Source organism: Microcaecilia unicolor, chromosome 5 (assembly GCF_901765095.1).
Source record: "Microcaecilia unicolor chromosome 5, aMicUni1.1, whole genome shotgun sequence".
In the NCBI taxonomy this organism is placed as follows: Eukaryota; Metazoa; Chordata; class Amphibia; order Gymnophiona; family Siphonopidae; genus Microcaecilia; species Microcaecilia unicolor.
The window spans coordinates 39097684-39109973 of NC_044035.1; the positions used below are offsets into that span (position 1 = coordinate 39097684).

General features: G+C 41.7%; 1 protein-coding gene across 1 annotated transcript; it reads left to right on the forward strand.

Annotated features, from left to right (window-relative positions):
* The first annotated feature begins 511 nt into the window (after window positions 1-511).
* Window positions 512-8285, forward strand: CALHM3 (calcium homeostasis modulator 3). The gene is made up of 3 exons (XM_030204859.1): window positions 512-798; window positions 3862-4117; window positions 7686-8285. Exons 1-3 carry the CDS (start codon window positions 512-514, stop codon window positions 8169-8171), a joined length of 1029 nt encoding a protein of 342 aa, XP_030060719.1. The 3' UTR covers window positions 8172-8285.
* Window positions 8286-12290: the final 4005 nt, after the last annotated feature.

Sequence of the window (12290 nt, forward strand, 5' to 3'; positions counted from 1 at the left end):
CTACTGGATGTTAAAGTTTTCAGGGAGACGAGCACCTGGCGGAAAGAGAAGCATATGAGGAAAAGAAAAATGCCTGCTTGAACAATATATATTTTTTTCTGAATGATAAGCAAATAGAATTCCTTTTGTTAAATGTTCTTCAAAGAGGTACAAAGCAAATATTTATTTTCATGTGGCAAGGGAATAAAGAAACTATTGAGTCAATCCATTCTCTCACTAAGCTGGACACTTGAAGAGAAACCTTCCAAAAAGTGAAGAGATAATGGACTTCTAGTTCTGGGAACCTTTGCTTAAGGTATTCCTTTCTGTTTGTGCCAACTGAGTTTCACTTTTCCGCTGCCTTCCTGCTATTGAAGACATTTGGTAGATAACAAAACCTTGTATTCCAGCCTTGGTGAAAAAGGGAGAGTAGCGGGCTCTGAGAAAACTGGATCAACCCCAGGTGAAGAGCGTGAGAGCATCGACTAACAAGCAGGTTGTGATCTGAGAGGTGTTGCCAGACCTCAGCGCCATGGAACGATTCCGCATGATCTTCCAGTACTTCCAGTCCAACTCGGAGTCAGTGATGAATGGAATCTGTGGAATTTTAGCATTGGCCAGTGTGAAAATCTACTCCTATTTTGATTTTAACTGCCCATGTCTTCCTCATTACAACATGGCATATGGAATGGGGGTCATGTTTATCCCCCCCATCGCCCTATTTCTCTGTGGTCTGATCGTGAACAGACAATCAGTGATAATGCTGGAAGAATGGAAGAGGCCCACGGGAAGGAGAAAAAAAGACCTGGCTATTGTCAAGTAGGAAGTCTTTTATTGTGTCCATCCGTCTTCTCCCCCCACCTTTCAGACTGTTATTGGAGTGCTTTGTATGTCTTCATATTTTTTTTTCATTTTGCCGTCTTTTGTTCTTTCAGTCATGATCTGCGGAAGGGAGATTTAGGGGCCTTTTGGTAAACCATGCCAAGCGCTAATGTGCTCCTAAAGTGGTGGAAAAAGGCTTACCACAAAACACGTTAAAGGTTTTACAGTAATTTGCTTGTCAGTGCACGCTAATCTGACACTATTTAATTTTACCCACCAAAGTGGCTCAATCATTTAACAGTTGCTATTCATCTTATGTGAGGAGGAAAAAAAGCCTCTGTATTCCCGTTTCAGTACATACTTGTGTCTGTTAAACCGGGATGGAATCTTCATAGGCTAAAAAAACCTCCTTATGACTTTAATCAACAAAACACATCAATCACATCACATTAGGCGAACACTTATCTTTAGTGCCGCCCATGCAGTTGCAGTTGCAATATAGCTTCACTCTGATACGCCCGACGGGGTCCCGTTTCGCCGTACAGGCTTTCTCAAGGGAAACATATCATGCTGCGATGTGGATCTGCTTACTAAGCTCTGCCATGCTCATTGATTTAAGTTATACTATTTAATTTTATATATATATAATTTTTTTGGTCGGGGACGTCAGGGGTGGTTAAAGGACATGGAAGCATTTTCCTGCTAGCTCATCTACATTAGTAGGCACTAACTGGATAACACTGACTTAATGCAGGAGAACTTAGCACCTCCTAAATAAGACGTAGTAAGTGCCCCTGTGTTAATTTGTTTTGCAAGACCTGTGCACTAATTGAAAAAATTAAAACAGGACCAGCAAAAGTATATATTTAAAATGGCCTCAATAATGCCGCATTAAAAATGCGCTTAGCAGATTGAAAGTCCCACATTAGCACAAGATTTTACTGTGATCTTCTAGTCCAAAGCCTTTTAAAAAATATCTTCAGGAGTGTGTGTGTACATGACAGCACGTGCCACAGGAGCAGCCATTTTAAAGCTGCACGGGTGGAAAAAATGGTGGAAACTCAGCAACTATTGATCAAAGAATTCAATTTAAGATCATATTGCTGGTTGTTAAAATCTTGAATGGAACTGTTCGCCATTAATTGTGGCAGCCTTACAAATTTATCAGCCCTCGCAAACCTTGAGATCTGCAAACAAGGCTCAATCCTCTTGCGATTTAACAACTTTGAATAACCTTGTGTCATCAGCAAATTACCTCACTAGTTATTCCCATATCTAGATCATTTATAAATATGTTTAAAAGCAGTGGTCCCAGCACATACTCCTGTAGAATCCTACTATCAACCCTTCTCCATTGAGAAAGATTGACCATTTAATCCTATTCTCTATTTTCTATCTTTTAACCAGTTTTTAATCCACAATAGAACACTACCTCCTATCCCATGACTTTCCAATTTTCTGTAGAGTCTTTCATGAGGTACTTTGTCAAATGCATTTTGAAAATCTAGATACACAATATTGACTGGCTCTCCTTTATCTGCATGTTTGTTCACCCCTTCAAAGAAATGTAGTAGATTGGTGAGGCAAGATTTGCCTTCACTGAATCCATGTTGGCTTTGTCTCATTAATCCATGCTTATGTATATGTTCTGTAATTTTGTTCTTTATAATAGTCTCTACCATTTTGCCCGGCACTTACGTCAAGCTCACCAGTCTGTAATTTCCCGTAGTACCTCTGGAACTTTTTTAAAAAATTGGCGTTACTTTGGCCACCCTCCAGTCTTCTGGTATTATGCTTGATGTTAAAAATAAATTACATATTACTAACAATAGTTCTGCAAGTTAATTTTTCAATTCTATCAATACTCTGGGATGTATATCATCCAGTCCAGGCGATTTGCTACTCTTCAAGTTGTCAAATTGCTCCATTACATTTTCCAAGTTTACAGAGATTTGATTCAGTTTCTCTGACTCGTCAGTATTGAATACCATTTCTGGCACCAGTATCTCTCCCACATCTTCCTCGGTGAAGACCAAAGCAAAGAATTCATTTAATCTCTACACCATGGCCTTGTCTTCCCTGAGTGTTATCCAGTTAGCACATGCTGATATGAACGCACTAATTGGATAACACTTCCACGCCCATTCACTGCCCATGACAACCCCTCTTCCAAAAAATATTTAGGAAAAATAAAGAACACACAATTAGCACACACTAAGATGTAAATTATTGTAAAACGCTTTAACGTGTTATGTGGTAGGGTTTTTCCTGCGTTAATGCTTAAAAACGGTTTAGTAAAGGGGCCCCTTAGAATGTAAGCCCTCCAGGGACAGGGAAATATCAACACTACCTGAATGAAACTTGGCTTGTGCTACTACCTCAAAAAGGTGTGAGCCAAATATATATAAATAAATAAATAATGTGCTTTGAATATCAGCCTGATAAATTATTAGGCAAAGGAATATCTAGGAATGAAATCTGTAAGAAAATGCAATATTAACCAAAATAAGCAAATTGATATTCTGCAGAAGCTAGTCAATAGAAGCCAGATTCAGTAAATGGTGCTCATATTTAGTCCCATGGAAAAATCCACACCATTATTCAATAAAGGGGGTTCTGGTCTAGCGCTTAGCGCAGAGTCCTGTGCCCATCTTTGGGCATGAGGATTTACGCCCGCTGAAATCTAGTGTAAATTCTGGTGTGCAAGGTGGGCATGTAACCTGGGTATTCTATAATGCTGAGTCTACATTTTGGGAATGCCCCTAAACTGCCCAAGCCCCTCCCATGGCACACCCTTTTTTAGGTTGAATGCGAGACAATTTAGGCATGCAGTGTGATAGAATAACGCACAGGCAGAAATCCAAATTAATGCCAATTAATGTCAATAGTAGATTATTGACACCTCATCAACTCATTAATTTGTGTGTGAATCTGCTCTACATGCCCATATTTGGGCACCCAACTTTGGGCAACCTATATAGAATCCGGGAGTAGACGCAAAACCTCTATAGAGCAGACACACCTGAAGCCTCTGTTAACTCGTTTACTTCCTGCCCGCAGGTTCATGTGTTTCTCTGTCATCCAGAAAGCCATGATTGCTCCGATGGTCTGGATTATTGTCACCCTCCTCGATGGTAAATGCTTTGTCTGCGCATTCAGTGGCTTGGTTGACCCAGGGAAGTTTTCTGGTTTTACAAACAACACGCTGCAAGAGATCCAGCTCCTGCTCTCCAAGGTACCCTGCAAAGAAGATGATCTTATGAGAAACAACACTTCTAGAAAAGCAGTATCCCGATACCTGAGGTGCTGGTCCCAGGTAATCAATGACTTTGAGCACACCAAAGAATTAAAACCTAGAGACTTGCAAAGGGTCAGACCTGTGTAATCCAGACTTTTCAAACATTTTTTTATTTATTTGTTGCATTTGTATCCCACATTATCCCACCTTTTTTGCAGGCTCAATGTGGCTTACAATACATCACGAATAGTGAGAATACATGAGAAAGTATACATTTAGTATAACAGAAGGATTTGGGGTAACATGAATGGTAGAACATGATAGTACATTAGCAAGCAATCATAGTAAGAAATATTTAAGAATTGTATAAGAATTATATAGGAAATGTGCATTTAGTAATAGTGAAAAAAACATGATAGTGGTTTGGCCGTCAGATATTGTAAGGGCAGTTCTGGGTATGTGTATAGGAGTTCATATTTGTTGATCCTTGTTGTATGCCTTGTTGAAGAGATGGGTCTTCAGTAGACTTCGGAAGTTGGCTTGCTCATATTTGGGTCAATTTTCTGTGGTGGCAGCTTTTAACGCAGGCTGTGCTGGTTAAAAATATCCATATATTCAGTGCTATGTAGATAGGTGGCAGTGCTGAATGTCCCTAGAACAGGGGTGGGCAACCATGGTCCATAAGGGGCCACAATCCAGTCAGATTTTCAAGATTTCCATTATGAATGTGCATGAGATTGATTTGCATGTACTGCTTTCATTGTATGCAAATAGATCTCATGCCCAGTGGCTATACGTATAGGACTAGATTCAGTACATGGTGCCCACATTTAATGTGTGGTGAGCACTGTTCTATAAATGGCACTTCGATTTGGGCACTATTTATAGAATAATGCTCAATCCTGGGATCCACATTCAACTTTTGGGCGTGAGGATTCACACCAGCTGAAACCTGGTGTAAATCCTCGTGCATGAATTAGATGCATATCCCTTCAAATTCTATAATACTGCATGCTTCTTTAGTGAATGCCCCTGACCCACCCATGCACCTTCCAGGGTCATGCCTTTTCAGTTATGCATTATATGTTGTTGTTGGTGCCAGTTGACTCATTACTCAATTAACTTGTGCATGCAAATTGAGTGTGTGCCCAAATTCGTGCACTCAACTGTGTGCACCATACAGAGAATCTAGGGGATGAAGGGCAGTTCTATAACTGCATACTGTATTTACTTCTATTGTGTTTGGCACCTCCAATCATTCTGAAGTCCTAGCACCTATGCTCTTACATGTGTAAGTGCTAGCTTAAGCGCTATTCTATATGGGCAAGTAACATGGGCCCCAGCACAAACCAAACAAAATCCAGCTGCTGTGGCGATGTAACTCAAACCCCTGGACAGTATTCCTTCCTCAACAGTAAACCCCACCTCAATCAATGCCCTCAACCAAAAGCATCTTCTCTCTCCCCTGAGTTGAAGGCCCCCATCAGCAATTCCCAACCCCCTCTGACCCCTCCCAAGGCTCACCTACCTCTCTCCCTAGTAGTCTAATGGACAAGGTAGGAGTGATCCCCCCTAGATGTTCTGGGTTCAAAATGGTAGATCTGACCCCTAGTGGTAGTCTTGTGTTACTACTGCTAGAAGGATTTCATTCATTTTTGTGTCATTTCAGAAAGGAAGTGGCACATACTCAAAAAATACATCCAGGAAATATTAATGCACTTATTTTAAAATGACTATTTACAGTTACTGTTGCTAACCCAGTGATGGCAGTTTCTTATTAAGGATATAATTCCTGTTTCATGACTGCTTCCACCCACAAACTATAATTGTACTTTCAGTACTGTTCCAGGGTTCACCATCTGTGCAGTGCCTGGCCTAGTTCCCTGGGTCCCCTTCTCCAAGAGCGGGTCTAGTCCTTTAGAGCCTTCCTTCTCTTGTTCAGCTTATATATTCTGTCCCTGATAAAAGAAGTTACTTTTGGTTTTCCAACCATTGGTTCACTGAGCTTTCCCAGCCATTGCCTATTGTATGCCTCCTTTATTTTGTGCTGTCTTCCACCTTGGCAATGTTAGTGCTAGAGAATGACACAGGGATAAAATTTGTCTCCATCCCCACCCCATCCCCGCAGGTCCCGTCTCCATCCCCGTCCTGTCCCCTAAGGTTCTGTCCCTGTACCCCGCCCCATCCCCGTGGGCTCTGTTCTCAGCTGCAGAAGCCTCAAACACTTATGGTTTTGTATTTAAATCTTTTTATTAAAGTATAAAAAGGAACAATATGCTGTGCAACTGTTGTGTATAAATTACAAATAGAAAACAATAATAACAATGAGCAGCTATAATAAACCCTCCCACCACCATCACCCTTTACTCTTCCAACCCCAACAATAGCTGACTTCTACTACCCCAAGGAATCTTAATCCACCCTGTTAAAATGTCCAGGGGTACAAAATACAACCCGTTCTATATGCCCTAGAGGGGAGAAATATGCCCTATGAAGCAGTGTTATAATTTTTTAATCTGTGGATGAATAGGAAGTCATCAACAATCTCAGGATTCAATCTCACTCTCCTGTCTTCCACAGTCCCTCCTGCAATAGAAAATGTCTTCTCAGAAGATGTGCTGGTTGCAGGATGTACAGAATCCCCCATGCAAATTTTCCTAGTTGTGGCCAGCATGTTTGCTTGTTTTTCCAAAAAATAAAAATATTGTCATCTGCATCAATCAAACATAAATAAAAGTCCAGTTCATTAACAGGCTTCAAAGTAGAAAGTGACAAGGGGACAAAGTTTGTCCCTGTCCTCACGGGCTTGGTCCCCATTCCCGCCCTGTCCCCGTTGGATCTGTCCCCGTCCTCACCCCGTCACTGTGGGATCTGTCCCCACCTCATCCCTGCAGGCTTTGTCCCCGTCCCCATCCCCGCGGTTACCGTGGGTCCCCGTCCCCGTGTCATTCTCTAGTTAGTGCTACTTGCAAATGTTATTTATAAAAGTAATGGGATTTTGGTCTCTGTGTGATTGGAGGTGAGGGGTGATATTTCCCTTGGATACTGAGTATAGTGGGACCAACAAGTTCGGACTAGATTCAAACCCAGTCCTATCCAAACTAGAGGATTTAGATAAACAGCTGCAAATGATTTTCAGCAAAATTGAGCTATCTGTGGTGCAGCTCAGATGAATCTGGACTGTTCGTGTCTTCATCTCATGCTCCATTCGTTATTCATCCTGCTTAGATGCAAATGTATGCAGATATGCATCTGTGAATATCTGTATCAATCAGAACTAAGCCAATGAAATTCAAAAACTTTTTAAATAAAAAATTGAATCAGATAAGAACTGGGATAAAGACAACTATCAAAAAAAAGAGGAATCAAAGATCTTGAAGGTTGCTTGGATTTGTGGAATCAGTGTAAATGTTGAATCTAACTGTATTCTAAGGTTTCTGACTTGTGATTTGAGGGGGAGTTCTCCTTCCTTAATTATGTGTACTGAGTACAAGCCTGACTGTCAACTAAATAGCAGAATGACATGATGCAAAATAATGTATGTTATTTGAGGAGTACATGTAGCTAAGACCAGTGGATTTATTTTGCACTATCTTCTAGCCCTGGTGTAACCACATAAGTGTTCTATTTTTCTGTTTACATTTAGGCTCTCGGCTGGAGTATTCTTCTATTCCTGATTGTGCTCGCTTTTCTAGCCAAGTCCCTCAGACCTTGCTTCAACCAGACCGCCTTTCTGCAGACACGCTACTGGAGCAACTACATTGACATTGAGCAAAAGATTTTTGATGAAACCTGCTGTGAGCATGCTCGGGAATTTGCCCACAAGTGCATCCTCCACTTTTTTGAAAGCATGCAGGTAGAAATAAAGATGAGATGTTTTAAGACACAGAAAGCACAGAAAGAAGAGGAAAGTAATGAAGAGGAGAGCTGTCTGCATGGAATAACTAACCAAGAGCAAATGAACAATCTACTGAAGTCTTGGTATCAAAGTAGACCGCCACTTGACATCAACCAGGCCATCCAGTATCAGCATGCTAGAGCAAGACGATTAATGTCCCGGGAGGGAAGCCAGGAGGGCAACATGTGGCACTGTCCACATCACACGAAAACCTCAAAAGAAACTGATGTATAGAAGTAGTGCTATGCATAAAACACAATATCAATTGTTAATTAGCTCTATTGCTTCATATTTCATACATAAGAACATAAGCCTTGACATAATGGTACAGACTAAAGATCCATCAAACCCAGAACCCTGTTTCCAAAAGCGGCTAATCTAGGTCACAAGTACCTGGCAATATACCAAAAGAGTAAAACAGATTTTATCCTGTTTATCTTAGAAAAAAATTAGTAGATTTTCACAAATCCATCTTAATAATGGCTTATGGACTTTGCTTTTAGGACAACATCCAAACTTTTTTAAAACCCTGCTAAGTTAACTTCTTTTTACCACTTTCTCTGGCAACAAATTCCAGAGTTTAATTACATGTTGAGTGAATAAATATTTTCTCTGATTTGTTCTAAATGTACTACTTAGTAGAATCATTACAAGATGTTGGCAGATAAATACCAAATTGTACCTACTCTACTGTCACATGTCTTAATTATTCTATGGTGTTTTTCCTCTCTTGCTCCATCACTAAGGCCCAGATGCTTAGAAGCAAATGCAGGCACTAGAGGCCATTAGTGCCAGACTAGTGTCCACTTCTGCCGTCACACAATGGTCAAAGGCCCCTACCGCAGGAAATAATGAGCTCTCTCCAGATCAGCGCAAATAGCATTAAAATGACATTTAAATGAGGCCATTTTCTATTTCCTGCAATTGTCAGAGAACAGCGCCCTGAAAAAGGGTGCCCATACCACAAGAAAACCTAACACCAGCTTGGAGCTGGCATTAGGGTTTTGAAGTGAGAATTGTGCTTGGGTTTGGTGAGGAACAGAGAGCAGAGAGGGCAAGAGTTGTCCCGTATGGTTCTTAAGCAGGAAGAAGCAAGGGGGAGACTAAGTTCCATGGAAGAAGGCAACCCTCTTAGTTGTCGGCCCTTTTATTCTGTCATAAGTAGCAGTTTTTCCATTTTCCTTCTGCAAATTGACATTTTATTTATTTATTGCATTTGTATCCCACATTTTCCCACCTATTTGCAGGCTCAATGTGGCTTATAGAGTCATGTCATGGCTTTGTCATTCCAGGATGTCAGATACATTTAGTAATGTACCAGTATTAAATAAGGGAAAGAAGAAAAGATTTAGGCGGATAGAAGTAGACTTTCATAACTGGGTGGGTTGTCAAGCTGCTTTAGTAAGGTTATAGGTTCTCTTTGTAGGCCTTGTTGAAAAGATGTGTCTTCAGAGATTTACGAAAGTTGGTTATTTCATCAATCGTTTTCAAGGTAGTAGGTAATGCATTCCACAACTGCGTGCTCATGTAAGAGAAGGTAGTTGCATGCACCAGCTTGTATTTTAGTCCTTTACAGCTGGGCAAGTGTAGATTCAGAATTTTACGGGACGATCTTTTGGCATTTCTGGGAGGCAGGTCCACGATGTTTAGCATATAGGTTGGGGCATCTTCATGGATGATTTTGTGGACAATTGTGCAGATCTTGAACGCGATTCATTCTTTAAGTGGGAGCCAGTGAAGTTTCTCTCTTAGGGGTTTTGCACGTTCATATTTAGTTTTTCCAGATATGAGTCTGGCAGCGGTGTTTTGGGCTGTTTGGAGTTTTTTTGATAGTTTGTTCTTTGCATCCCGCGTACAGTGCATTGCAGTAGTCCAGGTGACTCAGTACCATTGACTGTACCAGGGTACGGAAGATGTATCTCGGGAAGAAAAGTTTTACTCTCTTGAGTTTCCACATAGAGTGGAACATCTTTTTCGTCGTATTCTTCACGCTCCCTCTAAACAACCCCTATTGCCTTTTTAAACCAGTCTTTTGTTGCCTGCTCAGTTTGAACTGCATCACCTTGCAACTACTCTCCTTACCCTTCAGCAGAGCTTAAGGAAACAACGCCGTCCTGGCTAGAAAGCACCAATTGGTCATCATATTGATTGGCAGCAATGGGAGCCAATAAGGTGAGCAGCTTCAGGAGGGACCTATTAGTGACTGTGCAGGTTGCAGGGTTAGGGGGAAGTGTAGTTAGTCGGTGGGGTTTTCTCTGTTCACCATGACATCCACTAACAAGTTTCAGGGCTTGGATAGAGATGGGAAGCTGAGCAGAGAGGGCTGGCTGTGCCATATTCTGTCCCCGGACTGGGCACGAGCATAAGAACTTTGCTTACCGAGCAGCTCTTATGCATATGTATCAAGCACCATCCTCCCCCTTACTTCCAAACAACTTCCTAATGCTCTACGCTAACAGCGTGCCTATATTTGTATATCATTAACATCGAGCATTAGAGAGTTGTTCTGCCGCTATTTCTCTGGAGCTGTTCCGTACAGCGCAGGATGTTTTGTGCATCAGCCTGTAAGTTCCTTTTGTGTCTGTCCTATGCAGGCTTGATTTCTGCCACTGCTTTGGCCTTTTCCAGGCATCCATAAGTGAAAAAAATATTTTGAGGTTCTCTTCCCTGATTTTCATCTCCTGTCCTTGAGCTTTTCATTGGAAAATGCTACTTTTTGGTTCCTGCTAGATATTTGAATGTTTGTGTTGCATCTCCTTTCCAGCTTCTCAGCTTGAAAGTGTATCCATAACTGCTTGAACCCCTGTTTGCTAAAGTGTGCTAAGTTTTTGCGGTTACCATGCAGTAATAACCAAAACAATTGCACGGTAACTGCAAAAAACCTCTGCATTAGCTGTTGGGGGGTATTCCCCAGCAATTTTGAGAACGCTAGTGTACAGCTAATACAGAGAAAAATTCACTACCCTGCGTTAACAGCAAAAATAATAACGAACAATATTGTTCCCTCTAAGCTGAGCAGGAGTCCTCCACCTACAGTCCTGCCAGTGGGAGGTGCTGTTTCACTATCACATTTTCATAGTAGGGACAGGCAGGATCTGCACGACTCCAGAGAGCCTGCCTGTTTCTAGTGATTGAAAACAGAATATTAAAGCACCACCCCCTACTGGTAGCGCAGTTGAAGGACACCCACTCAGCTTAGAAGGAACAGAGAGTGCAATACACTTAGGGTATCTTTTACTAAAGCTTAGCTCGAGTTATCTGCAACAGGCCCATAGGAATAAAACATGGTGCGCAGGTGAGGACAGGCACTAGCGCCGGGCTCCTGCATTACCCTGGCAGTAGTGCCCAATTGGCGTGTGATAAGCCCGTGATGGGCTTACTGTGCCTTTGTAAAAGGGCCCCTTAATGTCCCAGCAAAAACAGAGTGTAGCCACTGAAGTGTTTTTTCTCTTTTAAAAGTGCATTCCATATTAACATAGTAGATGACAGCAGAAAAAGACCTGCACGGTCCATCCAGTCTGCCCAACAAGGTAAACTCATATGTGCTACTTTTTGTGTATACCTTACCTTGATTTGTATCTGCCATTGTCAGGGCACAGACCGTATAAGTCTGCCCATCACTAGCCCTGCCTCCCAACCACCAGCCCCTCCTCCCCCCACCGGCTCTGCCACCCAATCTCGGCTAAGCTTCTGAGGATCCCTTCCTTCTGAACAGGATTCCTTTATGTTTATCCCACTTCATGTTTGAATTCCATTACCGTTTTCATCTCCACCACCTCCCATGGGAGGGCATTCCAATTATTTTATTTATTTATTTTTGTTACATTTGTACCCCGCGTTTTCCCACTCATGGCAGGCTCAATGCGGCTTATGTGGGGCAATGGAGGGTTAAGTGACTTGCCCAGAGTCACAAGGAGCTGCCTGTGCCTGAAGTGGGAATCCAACTCAGTTCCTCAGGACCAAAGTCCACCACCCTAACCACTAGGCCACTCCTTCACTCCACCACTCTCTCCGTGAAAAAATACTTCCTGACATTTTTCCTGAGTCTGCCCCCCCCTTCAATCTCATTTCAAGTCCTCTCATTCTACCGCCTTCCCATCTCCAGAAAAGGTTCGTTTGCGGATTTATACCTTTCAAATATTTGAACGTCTGTATCATATTTTATACCTTTCAAATATTTGAACGTCATATAGTAGATAGAAGCAAAGGTTTTGGACTCACTTTTTTGCTGGTTTACTGTGTTGCATTTCCCACCTCAGAGAAATATAAAGTGACTCTTCTTCTTTAGCAGAAAAAAATCCGCACTGAAGGGTATTCTATAATGGACATTCCGGGATCGGCACCCTTTATAGA